The sequence below is a fragment of the Podarcis cretensis genome (genome assembly GCF_951804945.1).
Source record: "Podarcis cretensis genome assembly, chromosome: 15".
Classification (NCBI taxonomy): Eukaryota; Metazoa; Chordata; class Lepidosauria; order Squamata; family Lacertidae; genus Podarcis; species Podarcis cretensis.
This window is the reverse complement of record NC_137185.1, coordinates 22083098-22105681: the sequence shown is the minus strand read 5'-3', so window position 1 is coordinate 22105681 and position 22584 is coordinate 22083098. Positions and strand designations below refer to the sequence as shown.

The window sequence follows — 22584 nt, the reverse complement described above, 5'->3', positions numbered from 1 at the left end:
AGCACCTTGGTTATCATGCACCTTGATTTGGGTTGTGGGTGTGGGGTGTGGGGTCATTGCCCACTCCTCCAGCAAAATATCTCAGGTCAGCTTGGATAATTGTGTGAAAATACATTACTTAGAAGTAAGTCAGCTGAATTCCAGGGGGAATGCTTCCTGATAAGTACCGTATGTACAGGAGTGGAGCCTGAACTGGTTAATCTTAAAAATTCAACACAGTTGGGATAGACTGTTCTTATTCAGTTAGAATTGAGAACCCCTTGCCAATGGTATTTTTTGTGTTTTGTGTTTTCTTACGAATACTGCACAATTAATTATACTCCATTTATTTAGTCACTACTTCTAGACCAGATTAAAACAGCAAACCTAAAGGTATAGACTAGATCCGGTTGAATTCACATTGGATTTACTTACGGGTAAACATGTTTAAAGATTGCAACCCTGCAGCAATTTACTACCGAGTAGACTTGCTATGGATTATGCTGTGCTAGTATACTTATATTGATCTATATTGCAATAAACTCATTGGGATTTACTTAGGTGTTTAGGTTCTGGGTGGCATTACACAGTGTTTAAAAATCAGTTGCTCAGTTTGGGGGGCACTAAAAATGTGGGATTTGTGCTACAAACCCTAGAAAACTACTACAAAACTTTGGCACCAGTTTGGTGTGAATCAGACAGGGTTGGATTTCTGGGTGGTACCTATGAATCCTGGTTAGTATGAATTACTCAGCTTGGTGGGGGGGGGGGCAACAAAATGAAGAGTTTGCATCACAAAACCCTACAAAATCGTTGGCACTTTGGGGTTTGTAGTTAATGAAGCTAAGAATGTTGTCCGTTGTTAGGTGCTCACACTGGAATGCTGTTTCACAAAGTAGGAAAAACCACGCTGAAAGTCCTGCTCTGAATTGTTTTGGATCAGGCTTCTAATATTTTAGAATTGCAAGGAGAGATTCTCCTGAACAACACAATGACCTACTGCGTGAAGAGAGGGTAAGGCAGCCTCCCCATTCCCTAAATCTTAAACACCAGTGCAGATTACACAGACAAGGGGTGTTATAAACTGGCTGTAGTTTGCCTCACAAGCAGCCTATGTGCCATATTCTGCATTAGTGGCAACCTCCAGCAAACTGTGTGGGTACTGTTATGTAGTGAAGTTTCACCCTGGGCCAGCAGGGGGATACTGTATATAGTTTTCACTCAGGTCTGTAGATAGTTTTCACTCAGGTCCACGTCAGTTATTTTAGGTGGGAAACGCTGGGCTGTTGTTGATACAATGTTGACAGCCGGCTGCCTATAAAAGCAGGCCGGCTGAGCTGTTTGCAGTCAGTTCTATTCCAGCTTACAAAATAAAGAGCTACTTGGAGAAATCGCTGTGTCGTCTGCTATGTCAACCCACAACTTAACAGGTACCCCACCTTGAATGCACTGCAGTAAATGTGAGATCCAACATAATGTCATTCTGGGCAAGGAAATGCTTTAAGGATGGCCAGGTACCATCCAGGAAGGGTTAAGTTAGGTTGGCAGGTGTGAGAGACAAGACCTTTTCAGTGATGGTCCCAGTAGAACTCTCATTCTTGGGAAATGTGCAATTCCCTTTGTCTTTCAGGCAGATCCTAACAACATTATTTCTTTCAGACGGCTTTTGATTGTGGGTGCAGTAGCCTATTTTAGTTTCAGCTGGATGGCTTGCTGAAATAGATTTGGCTTTATTGTCCCTGCTTATCGAGGTGTGCCATTTTTATTGTGCATGTTTTCAGCTGATTTTATCAGACAATGTGACATTGAGAAAATACTTCAGTTTCAAGATGACTTAACAAGCCTATCAAATAATCATTTAAAAATGCAGCTAACCTGTTTTTTGTCTCTGTGTTGTGGACTACCAGTGCACATAGTGTCCAATGATGTTTTCTTTCTGGCACTGCTACACCTATATCTAGAATGACAGGGTTTTTTTTAGTCTATTCTCCACATATGGTTAAAAAAGGAAGCTACAATAGCATGGTGGGGGGAACCATGAAACCAAGAAATTGATGTACCCTGTTTCTTTCAGTAGGTTCATTTACTAATGGATGTGCATTCACTAGCCTAGAATTGCAGCAGCATGCCCAGGGCATTGCTAAATTGGAGAATGAGTTAAAGTAATTAGTGTATTACTGTGTATTACAGGATCATTAGCTTCAAAGCAAATGACCTTGGAATCCTCAAACTTTCTCATACTCTGTCATTGTGTTTCCACGACTAGTATTTTCTGTACCACCTCATGTAATAGGCTTCTCTTTTTATGCTTGGAACCTCCTTTGAACTCTCTGTGATTGCTGCAAATCTAGTTAAAAAGCATCTGTAATAAAGAATCTTGCAGCACCTTAAAGACTAGCAAATTTATCGTGGCGTTAGCTTTCATGCACCAGAGTCGATTTTTATCAGATGCATCTGATGAAGTGGGCTATACTCCACAAAAGCTTATGTCAAAATAAATCTGTTAGTCTTAGATGTCACAAGACTCTTTGTTCTTACTAATGCCCTGGGCATGCTGCTGCTATCCTATGTTTCATTGAAGTTCAGGTCACTGATGGGGAAACTGGCTTTCAGAGGCTCAGTACTTTTTCTTGTGATAGTATTCGCCAGTACTGTTCTGAGTACTGTCACCTCTTTTGTTCTGTCCCTGGCAGCCATTTTGTGCTGACGCCTGGAGCACTTTTGCCAAGATATCAGTACCACACCTAATTTAAATAATAATAATAAATTAGAAGCAACAGCAATGAAAGCATTGGGGAGGCTGAAGCTTATTTTCTCTCCCCCCCCCCCCCGCAACTATATATGTGTTTAACAAAAATAAGAGCTTAGTCTATAATACATTGAAATTAGATGACCTTAGATGGAGTTTTGGGGGCATTTTAAAATGTGATTTTAAAACTGATGTTTGAATTTTCAACATATTAACATGTAATTAAAGAGCCGCAGAAGGACACTGAACAAAAGGTATACTTTTTAAAAAAGCTCTTTTCCTATTGCATTAATAGCATTTGTAGGTGACCTATTATAGGCTGAAATATGTTCCTTCTTTCACTTTTGAAAGTGCACTTGGGACCTGATTTGAACATTCTGTGCTTCTAGTGCTCAGCAGTTCCATGATCCATCTTCCACAAATAATGCTGTAGCTATATGATAAATAGTATAAGCTTTTAAAAAAAGTTTTAATTCAGCAATCTAATATCTTATACAGTGGTACCTCAGGTTACAGACACTTCAGGTTACAGACTCCAGTAACCCCAAAATAGTAGCTCGGGTTAAGAACTTTACTTCAGGATGAGAACAGAAATCACGCGGCGGCAGCAGGAAACCCCATTAGCTAAAGTGGTACCCCAGGTTAAGAACAGTTTCAAGTTAAGAATGGACCTCCAGAACAAATTAAGTTCTTAACCCGAGATACCACTGTATAATGTTTCAATATAATCCATTTTGCCACCCAAAGTCTTATATTAACAAACCTGATGAATTCCATTCAAATAAGTAAGGTTCAGGGAGGCAAGGCCCCCCCAAACCTCTAGATTCAGTAAAAGGTTAGAATCTGAGCAAACTCATAATTTCAAGAATTTAGTAATAGCTAGAAATAACACCAGTTAGCTTCTTCGTGAAGCCAGCTTGGTGATAGCTCATTGGGGGTGGGTGGATAATGGCTTGGTTTGTTTGATAATGGTAAGCCACCTGCAAAACATAAGACTCTGACCAGTATGGGGTAGTTTGTCCACCTTTAGTCTCCACCCTGCACTCAGCTCTCACCTATGGCTCCTAGAAGCTGTCAGTACACCCCAGGAATGGCTTTGACTGGCTGGCTAAACCAAGTGAAGGTTGCTGCTGGGTCTCAAACCCTCAGTGAGTTAGGGACTTCCCCTGCATGTGAAGACAGGCTCTGGCAGATTGAGTGGATGAGACCAATAGTGGGTCCAATGGTCAAGAAGGAGGTTTCTGCATGTGGTATAGAGGGAAGTGAAGGACAGGTGGGGCTCGTGAACCTAAGAAAGTAGCCCATCGCGGAGAAGGAAAACTTCACTTCTTCTCTTTGGGAGAAGAAAGGCTAAAGAGTAAATCCTACACAATTCTGGAGTGGAGTCCCTAAGACAGTTGGATGGTGCCTAGTATACCTCCTCCTGGCAATTCCTGCAGCCAAGCTGGTGCTAAACGTATTGTTCCACTTTCCTTGAACCACATCAGCGAGCCTGGGGTGTGTGTGTCTTGCCATATGGGCAGCCCAGGACCTTCGTACACACTGCCCAGGCTTGTGCAGTGGGGAGAGCACTTCAGCACTGCAGCGGTTTGACTGCAACCCTGAAGGCACACTCCATTGTCTCTCAAGACAGATGGATGCCAACAGCAACTTTTAAAGCCATCCAAGTTGTTGGCCATCACTGCCTCCTGTGGGAGTGAGCTGCATAGTTTAACTATGAGCTGTGTGAAGAAGTCATTTCCTTCAACTGTCCTGAAATTTTCCAACACTCAGCTTCTTTGGATGTTCACAAATTATAGTTTATGAGTCAAGATAGGCAAAACAGCTGTTTTCAATGGATTCCTTTGTTGAATTTGTGACATATGGATTTATGCATCAGCCACTCAAAAGGCAAGGAGTGAGTTCCTCTGGAAACTTTACTCCACAGAAATCAAGACTGAACTTTACTTAACCTGTCAGCCACTATCCAGTGAGCAGCCTTTTCTGGTTTATTTGGCACACACCACAAAGGGCATTTTCACACCCTGAACTAAGAAAAACCTATCAACATGTCTCATATACTATTTATACCATATGAGTAAGGTTCATAGGATGCAGAATCAGGCCTAAAACTGAAACAAGGGGTACAATCCTCCCACCTATTTTGATTGATTTGATGCTTTTTAGAAACAAGAAAAGTTTGGGTATAAGGAGAGAGCTGAGAAATAGGCAAGAGTTCTAGTGTTGTTCCTTCAGTTTGTATCTTTGAATTCCCTGTACACTAATTCTCATCTCCAGCTCTCTGACAGGTTTCAGCTTGCTTCAGACACAACATGATGCAGCACCTAAGAGCGTCAGGAGCCAAGTCACAGTTATTGTTCCTTTTATGGTTGAAGAGATTAAAATTAATGAAATTTGCAAGCCGTGGCTATGATCTCCTCTTAACTGATTTTAATCTCCCCTAAGCAGCTTTTGACGGACGCAGGTGGCGCTGTGGGTTAAAGCCTCAGCGCCTAGGACTTGCCGATTGAAAGGTCGGCGGTTCGAATCCCTGCGGCGGGGTGCGCTCCTGCTGCTCGGTCCCAGCGCCTGCCAACCTAGCAGTTCAAAAGCACCTCCGGGTGCAAGTAGATAAATAGGGACCGCTTACCAGCGGGAAGGGACGCAGGTGGCGCTGTGGGTTAAAGCCTCAGCGCCTAGGGCTTGCCGATCGAAAGGTCGGCGGTTCAAATCCCTGCGGCGGGGTGCGCTCCCGCTGCTCGGTCCCAGCGCCTGCCAACCTAGCAGTTCGAAAGCACCTCCGGGTGCAAGTAGATAAATAGGGACCGCTTACCAGCGGGAAGGTAAACGGCGTTTCCGTGTGCAGCTCTGGCTCGCCAGAGCAGCGATGTCACGCTGGCCACGTGACCCGGAAGTGTCTCCGGACAGCGCTGGCCCCTGGCCTCTTAAGTGAGATGGGCGCACAACCCCAGAGTCTGTCAAGACTGGCCCGTACGGGCAGGGGTACCTTTACCTTTTTAAGCAGCTTTTGAAGTAGTTCTACTTTCTGGTATTGTGAAAACTGTTCCAACGCTAGCTGTGCCCAAGTCTTATGAAGGACATCTGAGCACATCTGTTGAAGGAAGCCCTCGCTTACTTCAGCCTTGATTGGTTGGTTGGTTGGTTGGTTGGTTGATGTTGTTCACCAGTCTTGTTTAATTTACAGAGGATCCTACACAGGATTCTTAACACATATTTGATATGCCTTCAGTTTTAAGTGATTATATACTCTCAGCATACACGCTTCCTGAAGAATACAGTCATACCTCAGGTTGAATACGCTTTGAGTTGAGCGTGTTCGAGTTGCACTCTGCGGCAACCCGGAAGTAACGGAGCGCGTTACTTCCGGGTTTCGCCGCTTGCGCATGCGCATATGCTCAAAATGATGTCATGTGCATGCGCAGACGTGCCATCGCTAGTTACATTTGCTTCTAGATGTGAACAGGGCTCTGGAACGGATCCTGTTCGTATCTAGAAGTACGACTGTACCAGCATAAGGCCCACCCAGTCTAGCATTGTTTGGATAATCCCAGCTCCATTGTAATTTCCCCAGGCCAGTAGTCCACTGGTGGATTACTCATCCTGAGACACTGAGAGCTGATTCCCACATTGTAGTAAGAAGATATAAAAACCCCTCATAGAAACCAAATGATATTGTCACTCATTGAAATGGTCCTAGTATCATTGGGGTGGGGGGAGTGAAAATGAAGCAAATTGCTTCTATAGTATCACATGTGTTCATTGCTCATGCAGTGTGAGCTGTTAAAACACACAAATAAGCAGCCAATCTTAATTTTCAAGATAGCCATAGCTTATTAACTATACATCACCCTTTTCTAACGGAGTACGTACATGGTAATATCCTGTGACACACACAAAAACTGATCATTTTGTTGAAAGGGGAGTTCAAATTTGCCAGCATCGGAATATTGTTCAGATTTCAGTTGAGAGCTTATTTCAGGGGTCAGCAAACTTTTTCAGCATGGGGCTGGTCCACTCTCTCTTAGACCTTGTGGGGGGCTGGACTATATTTTGAAGGGAAAAAACGAAATAATTCCTATGCCCCACAAATAACCCAGAGATGCATTTTAAATAAAAACACACATGCTACTCATGTAAAAACACCAGGCAGGCCCCACAAATAACCCAGAGATGCATTTTAAATAAAACTGCACATTCTACTCATGTAAAAACACGCTGATTCCCGGACCGTCCGCGGGCTGGATTTAGAAGGTGATTGGGCCAGATCCAGGCCCCGGGCGTTAGTTTGCCTACCCATGGCTTATTTCATACAAAATACTCCAAAGTCTACAGCTCTTTGATCACAGTTCCTGTTTGGTTCAGTCTGCCTTGGCGGGGTTTTGCTCTGGGTTATTTCAGGTAGACCCCACAACGGAATCTACTCCGGATAACCCCCCTTGGGTCCATCTTGGCAGCACTTTGCTAAATTGTCCTTTTGTTCAGGAGGTGGGTTGGGCGGGAAGCATGATGATGAAGAATCTGGCTCAATTTCCCTCCTGTCTCAAGAATGGTGATTGGAAATAATTGGAAGTGGCACTGGAAGTAATCGGAAGTGACAGCCCCTGTGCTCTGAGGCTTTTGCTTGAAGTCTAACAATCCCCCACAAAACAGAACCTAAATTTAAACAATGAAGTCACAAAGTGATTTGCCTTCAAGGTTGAAAGCCCTGTAATTTTAATTAATTAATCATTTTTTAAAAAAAAAATAGATAAAATAAATAAATTGCAGCTTGAATGGGTTGGAGAGGAAAATGTTCTTGGCTATACATTTCTGCTTGGTTTCTCAAAGCTCTATTCAGTACTTCCTGGTGTTCCTCTGCTTCTTTGCTCTGAAGGAGAGTTCAGTTCTATATTAAACATTTCCATAGCCCTTAAAATTTTTATCAAGGCTCTTTTTAAAAAAAAATATACTCGGCAGACTCAACTGTACAAAGCATCCAGTGCATGTCTCATAAATATGTACAGAATGGAGGAGTGCCGCCCTGCTCTCCTGATGCTTGTCCTAGGAAACAGCCTGGGGAAGGAATTGAGCTTTCTTTTTTTACCCTTTTTTTAAATTTGTGCTTGATCTAGAGACCCAATTGGAATCAGGGATGTCATAGACAAGCATACACTATGCATATATAATAATAGTACCTGGGACTTAACACAAGATGTGAGAAGAGATTGCCAGTTTACAAAGCCCTGAGGGGAAGGTGAAAGATAGGGACACTTCCACAAACGGCACCAAGAACACTTCTTAGTTTAAGATGAATAATGGATGGATGGTGTTTATGCACTATAAAAAAAGTGCAAGAGGACCTTTTTAGAAATCAAATATACTTTCTAGTCGATGTAGCGCTTTGACCCGATTTACAGAGGGGAAGCAAAAACCGAAAAAGAGTCGCTTGTTAAAACAGCCTCCAAATTAGACCTTTCGAGATCCTTTCATGGGCTGTATCACCTTAAGTGTGAAGCACAATGTCCTATCTTTTTGAGTGTCCCATTAACAATGGCTTCTAACAGTGACTTTTTGGATTAGCACCTCTAAACTGCTATATGAATGCGGTCTGTAAGTGGGCCTCTTTCAAACTTAGCACACACATGAACCGGTGTGGTGTTGAAGAATCAGTGTTGTGTAGCGGTTAGAGTTTTGAACCAGGATATGGGCAGCCAGGATTCGAATCTCCACTTGGCCACGAAGCTCACTCCGTGACTGTCACTACCTCTCAGTCTACCATAATTTACATTGCATGCTTGTTGTGGTGATTAAATGTGGAGAGGGAGGCCTATATATACCACCTTGAGCTTCTTGGGGAAAAAGATGAGATATAACTGCAAACAAACAAATAAATAAATAAAAGCCCTAAATAGGGACAAATGAAATCTTTCTGTAGCCTAGAGTGCTGTGCTTTTTTTTAGAGAGAGAAGCTGTTGCTCTCTCTCTCTCTCACACACACACACACACCCTCCATCTGGAATATATAATAATCCAACTGCCATTGATGATGATAGAATATAGCAAGTGCCAGCAAATCTTCCACCACAGATAATCCAATTAACACCTTCATTTGAAATGCCACGTGTAGGATATACCCTGCAGGAGCATTGCTTAGCAGCTTCAGCACTGAGGGCAAGGGAATCTGGTTCTCACTATTGCTTGTAGGATTTAGGATTCCTTTTCCACAAGTCTCTTGTCAACCCCCCCCCCCCCATCTTATCTGACCATGCTTTGTTTTACAAGACCTAATAAAGCTACATGCCTGTCCTCAAATGGCTACAAGCATATACTGCTGGCTATAGAGCAAGCCCTAATCCATTAGCTGTGTAAACAACTGAATGCACAAGGAAACATCAGCGAATAAAACAGCCTTATTCCACGCCCCAAAGAATAGCTGATTTTAGCTTGTTATATACATTACTAGATTGATGGAACATGGGGAATTAACAATGCAATGTGTGTATGTCTCTGTGTGGGACTGTGCTATGTAAGTCCAAGTTCTACAGCCAGAAAAGACATCTCCTGTGACTGGAATAAGTTATGCAGATTTGTATAATGGGCCAGATTATCAGACATGCCAAATATAATCAGTGACGCCCTGTTTCAGACCTTACAGCTCCAGGGTATCTCTATGCCCAGATCTAGGTACGCATTGGAGCATTCATAAGACTTGTTCAACATACCAGAATCTAAAGAAAACAAGGAGGTGCCTTGAGAACTTCAGCTTGGAAGTGGCTTGAAAATGCTGGGTGGTGTCAAACGAAACAGTTTCTCTACTGCAAGAACTATTATCAGCTACCAATTTTTTGTCCTCCATCATTCTTCATGCTTCCATCCTCTGTACCAGGCATAGGCAAACTTTGGCCCTCCAGATGTTTCTGACTACAATTCCCATCATCCCTGACCACTGGTCCTGTTAGCTAGGGATGATGGGCACTGTAGTCCCAAACATCTGGAGGGCCGGAGTTTGCCTATGCCTGTTCTGTACTCTCTATGGGTAACCTGCCCTCTCCTCTATGTATGTGATCTGCCCTGCCTTCATAAATCTGCAGCAGTTTGCAGAACCCTAATGTCTGGAGCAGATTTACTGAGGGCACAGTGGCACACAGGGAGAATAGTGGGCAGGGAAATGCCATTGCGCAGCTAAAAGTCCTTGTCCCTGTGAAACTCTTCATTTGGCTATGACCCATTGTTGTTAGTAATAATAATAGGGACTGAAATAATTGGAATTTCATTTTGTGCCAACACTACTGGATATTGGGACTTCTATCTTCTGCAAAGTTTGTACACGCAGGACCATGTTGAGTGTGTTGACTTATCATCTTCTAACTTTTACTAGTATGGGACAGAACTTGCATAGTGAAGTCTCCTGCAGCATTTTCAGAATAGTAGCACAGCACAGCTCTTGGAACTCCTTTATTTTTGTTATTTTGCCCAACTGAACATTACACATGAAAACGTACGTCTTAAAAGGCCTTCTTTTCTACCAAAGAAATGGACAATTTGGCTATAGCCTTTAACCTTGCACAAAGTGGAAATGAAATATAAGCTTAAATTTCTTCAGCAGGAACAACATGGGCATAGTTAAATGGTTGCACAGAAATATGAGCATGGGTGTGTGCTGTGCTAAAAGTGAATGTATGGAAAATTTGCATTTCTGGTAATATTTGCCCACAAATTTATACGTTGCGCTATCCTGTTGTAATTTCCACCCTCTTGCCTTTGAGATACATATATGAACAGAACTTCAACTCTTCATACTCTGCTTGTGTTCCTGCTAGTGAACTGGCCTTCTATCTTGGGGGCTGGCCATTGCTCAGTTTATCCATTATTGGGCATAGAATGGTTACAAATCCCTGATATTATCCCAGAGGAGGGGGGAAACTCCCCGGTATTGCGATTCCATTCAAATGGCCACAAAATGTGAAAACTAGGGGAGAAACACTACGTGCAGAAGAAACCTCATATTACGAGCTTTGTTGGATCATGCCAAAAACCCATTTATTCCAGCATCCTCCTTCCCACAGCAGCGGGCCAAATTGCCTTCAGGTATCCTACAAACAGAGCCTGAACCCAACAACCTAATATGGAGTGTCTCCATTAGTCTTTTGGGTGGGTCATAAAGCAGTTTTTACCCATTTGTACTTAATTTGTTCCCATTAATTTGTTCCCATCAGTGCATATCACATTTCCTGCAGGTAAGCTGCCTTTGAATTGTTGTAGATTTTGGCAAAAAAAAGTTTGTGCCGTGTTGGGGCTAAAACAAGTGCAAGATATTGGTTGCCAGTCTTCTGTTGAAGTCTGATGTGCCCAGAAAGTTGGGAAATGTGAGATACTCCCATTCCCAACTCTGTATTGGGACTTGGCGCCAAGGCTAATGAGAGAGGGCACATGCTCCCACTTGCCCATCCTCTGTGGATATTTTGCAACATCACTGCAACATCCCACTTCCTGTGGGAGACCCAAAAGCTTGGAGTTGCTCAAGAGATGGAAACCTTTACACAGACTGCAGGATGTGACAGCTGGTAGGAGACAGGAATTTGAATAGGTCATTCATGTTTATGCCTCACCCAGCTCTTGCTGATAATCCAGGGTCCATCGATTCACACCCTTAGAAGCATCAGCTAGCAAAACCTTGTACTCCATCCTTCCTCATGTTTCCATCCTCAGTACCCTCTCTGGGTGGTAATGCTTCTGAATACTAGTTACTAGAAAACCATGGGAAGGAGGTTGCTCTTGTGTTTGAGTAGTCACTGTTGCACAGGCTTCTGGGTAGCCACTCTGAAGGCAGGATTCTGGACTAGATGGGCCTTTGGCTTGATCCATCAAGCTCTTGCTATTTTCTTATGTCCATCAGCTTTCCTAAAAGAGGAGGAGTCTCTGAATCTACTCTGGGTCTTCCAGACTGGTGAGGAGGGATGAAGGCATAGCAGCCCTTTGCGATGCGCTGATATGGGATTTTTCACAGAGCTGCCTGCTTGTCAATCCAATGTGGAAAGTGGAATTGAGGGGAAAGCTTGTTCTCCACACTGTGATGTCTCTGGAGAGGTGGAGAAGGAGGCTGCCGCTGACTCAGTCACAAGGGAGGCCAGCCTTCGTCTCATTTTACTCAAGCCTGCCTTTCTTAATCATTTCCTCCATCTTTTTACCTCCTCCATTTTACAGAGAATGTCTTTTATATGGGACGTATCGGTACTAACTTAGTTTGCCTGCTATGAAGATGACACAACAGCCAGCAGATTTTGGGGGTTGTTGTTGTTTTTTTGCCATCTACGGCAAATAATTATCAACCTTTTGTTGTAGTATAAGTAGCTGACGGTGATAACATGTATTACAAAAAAGCATTTTAAATAGACTTTTGAATAATTTTCCGTGCTTCACTGGTCCCCCTGGATTTCTCTCCCTGCCTTTCTGGTCCTTTCGCACACTGGACACAATCCACTTCAAGTTAAACACTTAGAAGTCCCGATGATTTCAACGGAAGAGATTTAAGAACATGCATAACCATGTAATTCTGTTCATGTCTGCTCAGAGGAAAGTCCCATTGAGTTTGGTGGGGCTTACTCCCAGGTAAGTGGATAAGCTCCCTCTACTTAAATAAATGGTTTCCCAAGGTAGCTTAAAGTCAGCTGAAATGCCAGATATAATTTAGTTATGCAGCTAAAAATGGAAAGCGTGAAGGTGTAAGCAACACATTTGGGAAAATTTGAATCTTACAGGTACACTCATCAGCAAGCCATTATTAGCTGCTGTTCCCTGTTGACTTTGTGACAAACCTGATTCTCCTCTCTGTAATATGTTAAATTACTTTCCTTTTCTTCCACTGTCTTTCTGTTGTTCCTTTCCCCTATGTTTGTCTTCAGCCCATTCTTATTTTTTCTCTTTTGTTGGCTCCCCTCTTCAGTTTGTCTATCTTTTTTTCTCCCGTGCATCCCCGCTCCTTCTTTCTCCCTTCTTCACCTCCCTCCCATGTACTTTTAACACATCTGTTTCTAATTTGGGGCTGTCTATGGTATCAGTTGGAAACAATGGGCTCCTTTAAAATATCAGAAACAAATTTCTGAGCAGAACGACATACACAAAAGTGAGCAGATTGGCCAGTGATCTTGAAACAATGCTTTGTTGTTCAAATGTGTGGATGGCAAAGTTGTCTAAGGCTTTGTATCCTAAAAACCTCAGCATTTTTATGTGTGTGTGAGCTCTGCAGGCAGCATTTAAGATTTCTCCAAGAGAAGTATTTAACATTAAACAGCTTCAACAGCTTTTTGTGTAAAACAACAACAACCCACACCTTTAGGAGAAGACAGCCTCATGCTTTAAACTCTATTCATTCCGATATGCGAATTGAATTTTAACTGCCCCCCCTATTTTTGTTCTCCATAAAAATAATAAAAATGCCAAGAAATTGAAAACAGATGATCTCCATGCTCAACAAACTTCGATGCCAGCCCCCAGCTTTAAATCATAAAAAGTAACTTATTTTTCCAAGAGCCCCTCCCTTGCTAGTTACTGTTATGGTTGCAACTCCTCTTTTGTTAGGATTTTCCTTTTAGAGAAGACTAAAACAAAAACCTCCAACTTACCTAGAAACAGGATAGAAAGTGCAGACATTCCGTCTCTGTGAGAGAGACTTTTCTTCCCCCTTTTTTTTTACTTCTCTCCACTCAGGAATGGCAGGCAGACCTGCTCAGAATTCAAAGTAACGCCTCTGGAATGTGCTCCATGTAATTGCATCCATGTGCCAGAAAAATAACCAACTTTGCTCCTTCTTCCCTTCTGCTATTCATTCCCCCCATCCAGTTTCCATGCAGATATGAGGAGAGCCTGTTTCTCTCTGTCCGCTGGTTCGGAGCCTGTCAGCATCTGGAAGAGGAAAGACAAGAGGCGGTGCAGCTGAGAGACACATCTATGGCTGCACAGAGTAATTTCGCATGTCTGGAAAGAAAGAGAGAAAAGAGGAGGGAAAATACACAGCGCACAATTTTAACCATATGGCTGAATCCCAGAACAGCCCCTCCCTACCGTCAGCCAGGATTAACAGTGAAGGCTGGTCATGTGGTGAGCTGTTACTTACTCCTGGTAAAAGAGCAACTGCACGTTCTGTGGCAAAGCAAGTAGATTGTGCTGGTGTCGAAATGGTTAAGCGGATTAAACTTGGAAAATAATTGTCCCTCGGGTGGGGGGGGGGCTGTGGCATTCCAGGTGTTGCTGAACTTCAACAGCATGTTTTAAATATGTTTTTATTGCTTTGTCAGTTGTTTGCCAGCCCGGGCACCTTTGAAACGAGGGGCAGGATATAAATTTAATAAATATTAATAACAACAACAGCAGCAGCAGCAGCTCCCATCATCCCTGCCCCTTGGCCATCCTGTTGAGGCTGATCAAAAGTGAAGTCCAATGACATGGAAAAGAACAGTAATACTCTCTCTCCTAATGCTAGAACGTGTGGACATCGAGGGAAGCTGAACGTTGGAAGATTCATGATAGATAAGAGAAAACGTTCATACAGCACACAGTTCACCTATGGAACTCACTCCCATAGGAGGCCACCGACCTGGATGACTTTAAAAGAGGATTGGACAAATGCATGGAAAAGAAGGCTATCAGTGGCTGCTAGCCATGATACTATGCCCTGCGTTCATGATCTGAGACAGTAATGCTTCTGAATACCAGTTGCTGGAAACAACAGAAGGGGAGAATGCTTTTGCAGCTGTGTTACACACAGAGGCGGAACTAAAGGGGGCGGGGAGCACTGGGCGCCACATTTATTGCGGGGCCTGCAGCATGCCTGAGCCACACATCTCCCCTGGGAGTGACATGGTGGTCCGAGTACCTGCAGGCTCCACAATGCCCGCAGGGTGCACCCGCCGCCCTGGGTGCCCAAGTGGCTAGCTACAACACTGGTTACACAGTCTTACATGTGGAAAAGCCTAGGTGATGCCAGTGGTTTGAGGATTAGTGAAGTTAGACTCCTTTTTCCTCTTGTCTAGGTTTTCCCCATACAAATCCCTGTTGGCCAACATCATCAGTTGAACTAGTCAGAGGGAAGAGCAACAGGTAGCTGATAACAGGTCACAGTACTGATTTTGTGTGTGTGTGGAGCCTTGCCCCCCATCCCCCAATTCCAGAACATATCTTACATTATCTAGCAGCTGTGGTATAATGTAGAACAGGGGTCAGCAAACTTTTTCAGCAGGGGGTCGGTCCACTGTCCATTAGACCTTGTGGGGGGCCGGACTATATTTTTTGGGGGGGAAATAAATGAACGAATTCCTATGCCTCACAAATAACCCAGAGATGCATTTTAAATAAAAGCACACATTCGACTCATGTAAAAACATGTGATTCCTGGACTGTCCGCGGGCCAGATTTAGAAAGCAATTGGGCCGGATCTGGCCCCCAGGCCTTAGTTTGCCTACCCATGATGTAGAAGGTCAACCAAATCAGTTTCATTCACCCAACCAGAGTACAAGCTAGCCTGTGGTATTTCTGTACTTCAGCTTATTCTTACCCTACTGTTACTGGTATTTGAAACCCTCCTGGGTTTAGCAGGATCACACACACACACACACACACACACACACACACACCTCGTTGTTTGTTGCAACTCAAGTGGGGACAAAGAATGGATGGGCTTTTAAAAAAAGATCTGCCTTCCTGCTCCTTTCAGACTACTGCTTTTCTTTCAAACTCCAGTGGCTGCAAATATCACTCAGCTCATCACTGGAAAGACCAATGGGTGGCTGCTAACACTGGCAATTTTTGGTTTGGATGTTTAGCCTGGTTCTGGATTTAGGGGCAGTGTGTGTGTTGTGTGGACACTACAACTTGGCTCAGATGCCTGCATCTCCCTGTCTCCAGCTTGCAGAAAGCTGAGTAATCGCCTTCCACACACATGCCTTAAGGAGATGTGAAAAATATAATAAAAGCAGTCAAAAACAACACAACACAGCAATTAGGCAGCAGGTCTCACTCATGGGATGAGCAAGTTACCATAATACCAAACAGCAGATATCCTACAATTCTCTTTTCACAATTGCCCCTTTGGATTAGCCTTATTCAGCTGCGATCTCAGATTCACTTAAGAATCTTTTAATCACTCTTTTATTTCCACAGTCTGGTTGCTTAAAATTTTGAGAAAAGGGGAGGATAACCTCCCCACAAACTCTATGTCCCCTGCTTCCCCCGCACAGATTAATGGACACTTTTTATTAGTTCTGCATGGTAATGATGTGTATTATTTCAGTTGATTATACCCTCATACGACTTACACATAATAATTGCTTCACATCCTATTTGAACGGTTGAAAACTGGCCGTCCACCCCTATTTATTTATACCACTTTTCAGGCAAACCTCACAAAGCAGTTCACAAAAGCCCATTAAAAATACAAAATTGACACTTATTGTTGTAAGTTACAATAAAGGGGAAATGCACCTGTTTGCTTAGAATGAGCAAAACTGCTTCTTCTCCACTCTCATGGCAAGATGGTCCTTCAACTGGGGTGGGGGTAAAACAAAGGACCCAAATATCTGAGAGACTGGCTTCTTACCAGATTTCCATGGGGAGAGACCATAGAACTCTCTTCATCATAATACAGTGTTACCTCGGGTTAAGAACTTAATTCGTTCTGGAGGTCTGTTCTTAACCTGAAACTGTTCTTAACCTGAAGCACCACTTTAGCTAATGGGGCCTCCTGCTGCCGCTGCGCCACCGCTGCACGATTTCTGTTCTCATCCTGAAGCAAAGTTCTTAACCCGAGGTACTATTTCTGGGTTAGTGGAGTCTGTAACCTGAAGCGTATGTAACCTGAAGCGTATGTGTCAGGGGTTCAGGAGCAGAAGCACAGGGAAGAGGGGAGATGGAGAGCGAAGGGGAAGAATCTGAGGGCAGCGTAGGAGAAGATGACAGTGGCCCGAGAGATTCCATGAGCCTCTCCAGCGAATCGGAAGATTCACAGAAGGGGGTGCCGGTGGCGAGGGCAAGGGGGGTCCCAAGGGGGACACCCCAGAAGCAAGGGGCCAGCGGGGACTCCCAGAGCAGCAGTTGGAAATCAGGACCAGCTTCCCCACCAGAGCATAGTGGGGGGGAAGAGTCACAGGTATCGGGAGTAGCGTCTCCCCCAGCAGGGAGAGGAGAGGAGTCAGGGCTGACCACGCCTCCATCAGAGAGTCAGACAACGGAGGGGAGGTCAGATCCGGGCAGTATCCCGGAAGAGGGAAGCAGTGACAGAAGTAGTGTAACGGTCAGGAGGAAGGTCACTGGGTTGGCGCGAGAGGCAAGTTCAAATGTACAGGAGCGTGGGACAGCAGAGAATGAGGATTGGGAACTGGGTCCTAAAGCCCGCCGGAGGGAGGGGGAGGAGCTAAGCGACTCAGCGTCAGAAGAGTCCAGAAAGGGGGATGCCCCAGCAGGCAGGAGGACCCAGAGGAGAAGAGAGCAGCGGAAAAGGTGGAGCAGGGCTAGGATCTTAAACTGGTGTAAGAGGGGAGGAGATTCAGACGGGACTTCGCCGATCTAGGGTTTAAGATGTAGGGCTGCGCGCTGAGGCTTTGAAATGGAAATTGAACTTCAATAAAGACTTTTGTACATTACGACAGCCTAGCGTTGGTCCTCTGTGAGCTGGGACCTAGAGGCAGCTCTGACAGTATGTAACCCAAGGTACCACTGTATAGTGCACAGGCTTTGAATGTAGAAGGTCTCAGAACCAATCTCAGGCTTCTCTAGTTCAGAAAGGATGAGCTAGCAAGTGAGGAGCAAGAGATCTTTCTGAGTTCTTGGAGAGCCACTACCAATCAGAGCAGGTGATACTAGCTAGATGCACCAATCCTTTGACCTGGTTCTAGTTGTGTGCCTACAAGATGTTTAAAATCAAAATGAAAAGGACGTCTGATGATCTAAGCAGAAAGCCACTGGGTGCTTTGCCAGATGTATAACAGTCACCCTGACTGATAGATGAAAGGTATTGTATGAAAGCTATTGCTAGGTCTTGAATGAAGTAGGAAAATAGAATTTCTAATAGACTGGTGGATCACAAGCTTCCATCCTGTACCCTCCCTCTTCAAAGATAGCTGGACTAAATAGATGCAAAGGATCAGAAGCAATTGTAAAGCTGAAATTGCTTTTGAGCTTTTGTTGTCCCTATTAACTGATCCTTCTGGAAGAGAACTCAGAGGAGCATTTGTAATGTAAATGAGCATTTTGGCAAATGTAGGCTTTATATTTGCATTATAGACTATTGAAGCAAAAGGCTCCTCAAGTCTCCTGTGAAAAAAATGTCCATGGGCTTGGCCTTGCTCTTTCCATTTCCCCTCTATATGAGCTTCATAAGGATATATAAGAAGTGCCCAGCTTCTGGATCAGGCCAAAGACCCATATAGGCTATCATTCTGTCCTCACAGTGGCTAATCAGAGGCCTGTGAAAAGCTTGCAAGTGAGACATGGGTGCAACAGTTGTGCTCCCTAGTAATTGGCATTGAGATGAATACCACTTCTAATATGGAGGTAGGATACAGCCATCAGGACTAGCAGCTATTGATAGCCTTATTTGTCTAACTGCCCTTTAAAGCCGCCCAAGTTGGTGTCAATTACTAAACCTTGTTTCTTTGTCCATGGAGTTTTCTTGGCAGGGATACTGGAGTGGCTTGCCAGTTCCTACTCCAGGTGGATCACGTCTGGTCAAAACTCTCCACTGTGACCTGTCCATCTTGGGTGGCACTGCACGGCACAGCTCATAGCTTCTCTAAGTTATTCAAGCCCCTTCACCACGGCAAGGCAGTGATCCATGAAGGGACAGATCACTGGAAGGACAGATTGTGAAGCTGAGGCTCCAATACTTTGGGCACCTCATGAGAAGAGAAAACTCCCTGGAAAAGACCCTGATGTTTGGAAAGATTGAGGGCACAAGGAGAAGGGGACGACAGAGGACGAGATGGTTGGACAGTGTTCTCGAAGCTACCAACATGAGTTTGACCAAATTGCAGGAGGCAGTGGAAGACAGGAGTGCCTGGCGTGCTCTGGTCCATGGGGTCACAAAGAGTTGGACACAACTAAAAGACTAAACAACAACACTAAACCTTGTGGTAGGAAACTCCATAGTTAATCTAAAAAATGCTTCCTTTTGTCTTTCCTGAATCTTCCAACATGACTCTGGGTTCTGGTATTATGAGGAAGGGAGAAAAACATGTCTCTGTCAACTTTCTCCACATCATGCATAATCTTAAATGCCTCTATCCTGTCACCTTCTAGACATGTTTTTCTAAAATAAAAAGGCTCAAGTGTTGCAACTCTTCCTTTTAGGGGAATTGTTCCACCTCAGTTATAATTTTGATTGCCCTTTTGCTGAATTTTCCCCACAATATTCTTTCTGAAGTGTAGCAAGCAGAACTGTATGCCGTATTCCAAATGTAATCATGCCATAGATTTGTTTACTGGCATTATGAGCTTGTTGGTTTTATTCTTAATTGTTTTCCCAGTGACATGGAACTCACCCTTTTCATAGCTGCCACATACTTCCAAGGTAATTTGGTCCAATGTGCAGTGCTTTGAACTGCATTTGTCAGTTTAATGTGTATTCCTCCAAATTGGCAAGATCCTTTTGGAACTTCTCACAATCCCTTTTTGCCCTTACCAGCCTGGGCAACTTGGTGTCATAAATAAAACTTAGCACATCTGTGTCATTTTTGAAAAAGCACAAGTCCTTATACTAATCCTTGTAGAATTGTGCTTTCCTACAACTCTCTATTGGAAGAACAATCCATTTATTCCCACTCTTTGCTACTGGTTCTTTAATGAGTTACTGATCCATATGGAGACCTGCTCTCTTATCCTTTGACTGCTAAGCTTACACAGGAGGGACTAAATCATTGCCTAAGTAGATAATTTTGACTGGATCACTTCTATCCATATACTTATCAAAACTACCACAGAACTCTAAAAATTCAGAAAGAACTTACTGTTGTGGAAGCCATGCTGATTCTTTACACACTAGAAAGACTTGTTCTTCTGTTGGTAATTCTATATTTAATTAATAATACTTTCCACCCATTTCCCCATAGCAGATGTTAAACTAAGTGGCCTTTGTATCCTACATATGAGTGTAGAGAGGAGGACGGATAGTAAGATACAACAACAGTTACTAAAAAATTGCTTGGGAGAAGCCACACCAGTGGGGTCACTTGCTTCCCATATGAATTATGTGAGTGTTAATTTAGGCTTAGGAACTTTCATTACCGCCTCCAGAAATAAACCACTTAGAAATGGGAAAATTCATTTTTTATATATATAATCCAACCTCATGATCACTAAATAGCTGTGGAATATGTAGTCTTCCTAGAGCAGCCATAGGAAAGGAATAACTTAAAATACTGTCTTGGCTAAATGCTTTGTTAAAAGCAAACCCACCCAAAGGCAGCAAAATTCATCATTAACAAACAAGCACAACTTTTGCTAAAAGGGAGCAGCATCTGCATATTTTGCCTACAAAATAGGAGGTTGGTTTCCTTCTGAACTTCTGTACTTGCCTGACTGAATAGGCTGCTGGTTTCTAAGCACTGGAGCCAGGAGCATGGCTGAATTTTTCAGCATAGGACACAAATCAATGGAGAAAAGTGCATTCCCCCCCATCCCCCACTCTCCCAGATTCAAGAAGCACTGAGCTTGTCACTCCACATTACAGCTCAGATAGACGACATCCCAAGCTATGCCATGAATGCTACCCAAAATGTTTCATCGTTTTAATAGAATCAATGCATCAGGAGTCGAGAGAGAAAGAAGCATCATTCCTTGTGCTTATTCCCCAGTGTCCATGGAAATCATCAGAGGAATGTGAGAAGCAAAACCTGCAATTCTATACCCATTCTAGCTCAATGAAACTTACTTTTGAGAAAACCTGCATAGCAATGCACTGTAAGGCAATGATGGAAGCAAACGTGTTTCAAATCCCATGCTACCAAGAGGAGAGAGTATGTGTGTTGAAGTAGTGGAATATCTTTGCTTCCATGTCTCTTGCAAATATTCTTTTAAGTAGCATTGACTGGAGCCCACAACAAATGCTTGATAAAAATTAACAAAGTCTGTGTGGGATGCTAGGAGATAAGAGACTGATGGATTCAGGTAGTGAAGGTAATAAGAAGAACCTTTCCCGTTCTAGTTACGTTTGAGAGCTCAGATGTTAAAAGCATAGTTTACAGTTTCTTCAATTATTATTATTATTATTATTATTATTATTATTATTATTACTCATGTACCACCCTATATCAAGAGGTCTCAGGGCGGTTCACAGAGAAAATCAACATAAAAACCACAATATATATAATAAATATAAAAACAACACAATAACCCACTCCCCAAATAGCCACATTTTAAATGGGCATAGGATGTCAATCAGATCAACCAAAGGCCTGGTTAAAAAGGAACTGGATTACTGGATGGATGGACCAGAGAAGAACCAGAATGAAAAGGTATTCTCTCAGAAGGTGGTGTTCGGATTTCATTTTTCCAGTGTGGCTTTATTCCATGGAGCCTCTCACATCTGCTTGGGCGTTTGTTCTTTATTTGGGTCAGCTGTAGATATGTGCTCCCAGTGCTGGGCAATGAATTGTGACATTTGGAAGTACATAGACTTATTCTCTCATTGCTGAGGAGATGTGCTCTGGAGTGTGTTTAGATTAGCTTTGTTAAATGTGTGTATTTCTTCATACAAAAGGAGTCCCAAAATGGTTTACAGGAATAATAGTATATAATACCCCCCATTATGCTTAAAGTGTCAGCAGTAATCATCCAAAAACATATAATAATCACCCCACCAAAAAATAAATGACCCAAACCAGACCATTAGCGTTGACCAAATGTCCAGGAGAAGAAAAACGTATTTGCTTGGCACCAGAAGGATGACAAATTCAGTACTTGGTGAGCCTCTGTGAGGAAGGTATTCAACAACTGGGGCCACAACAGAAAGGACTCCATTTTATGTCACCCTCTCAGGGGTCACACGTAATCCTAAGATGTTGATCTCAGGGTCCAGGTGGGTTCATATAGGGGCATGTGGTCCTTGAGGTATGGTGTGGGGTCCTGAGCCATGCAAGGCTTTATAGGTCAAAACCAGCATTTTGAATTGGGCTCCAAAACAAATTGGCAGCCAAGCAGTTGGGAATAAGCAAGAAAAGCCATACACAATAAGTGCAGGTGAGCCAGAACTGAAGTTATATATGTTCAGGCCATCTAGTTCCAGTCAGTCTGATCACTATTCTGCTCTGCCTGCTGTTTCCAAACAGTCTTCAAAGCCAGCCCAACACACATTGTAGCAGTCTAATCTAGATATTACCAAAGCATAGGCCACTGAAGTCCAGCTATTCCCATCCACATAAGGTCATAAACTGCTAAAACTGGTGGAAGACACTCTGTGTACCTGGGTACCTAAGACAAGCAAGGTGGCATGAGTGAAAACCTTACACATCTAATGTATCTGACCCCTCTCCTGTATGTTTCCCCCCTTTTTTAACCCCACACAAAGTATATCAACCTTACATGCCAGATAACAGCTTTCTTGTGATACAGGTGAATAGAACTTGATTCAGAGTTCATAGGCTGTTCAAGATGTCTTTTCAAAACCCATACACCTTAAGCAGCTTTGAGAAACATATCAAGCTAACAAAAGCACATGCAGAATTCAGGGCTTGCAAACAAAAATACACCCTCTACCTCATGCAGATAGCTTAGCACATATTACTGAGTGTGAAAGCTTTGGTTAGCAAACAGGATTTTTGTTTTAAGCTTACAAGGGCCTTTCCCCCAACACTCAGTTCAAATGAAGCAATTGAGGTTCTGTTTCCTCCTTT

At 43.3% G+C, this 22584-nt stretch overlaps 1 protein-coding gene across 1 annotated transcript in view; it reads right to left on the bottom strand.

Moving 5' to 3' along the window:
* CLMP (CXADR like cell adhesion molecule) overlaps positions 1 to 13729 on the bottom strand; it is a 60839-nt gene extending 47110 nt beyond the window's left edge. Inside the window, exon 1 of the mRNA XM_079954828.1 lies at positions 13330 to 13729. Coding sequence (XP_079810954.1) covers positions 13330 to 13357 — 28 coding nt within the window. The 5' untranslated portion in view covers positions 13358 to 13729. The remainder of the gene's footprint in view (positions 1 to 13329) is intronic.
* Between the last annotated feature and the right edge of the window lie 8855 nt (positions 13730 to 22584).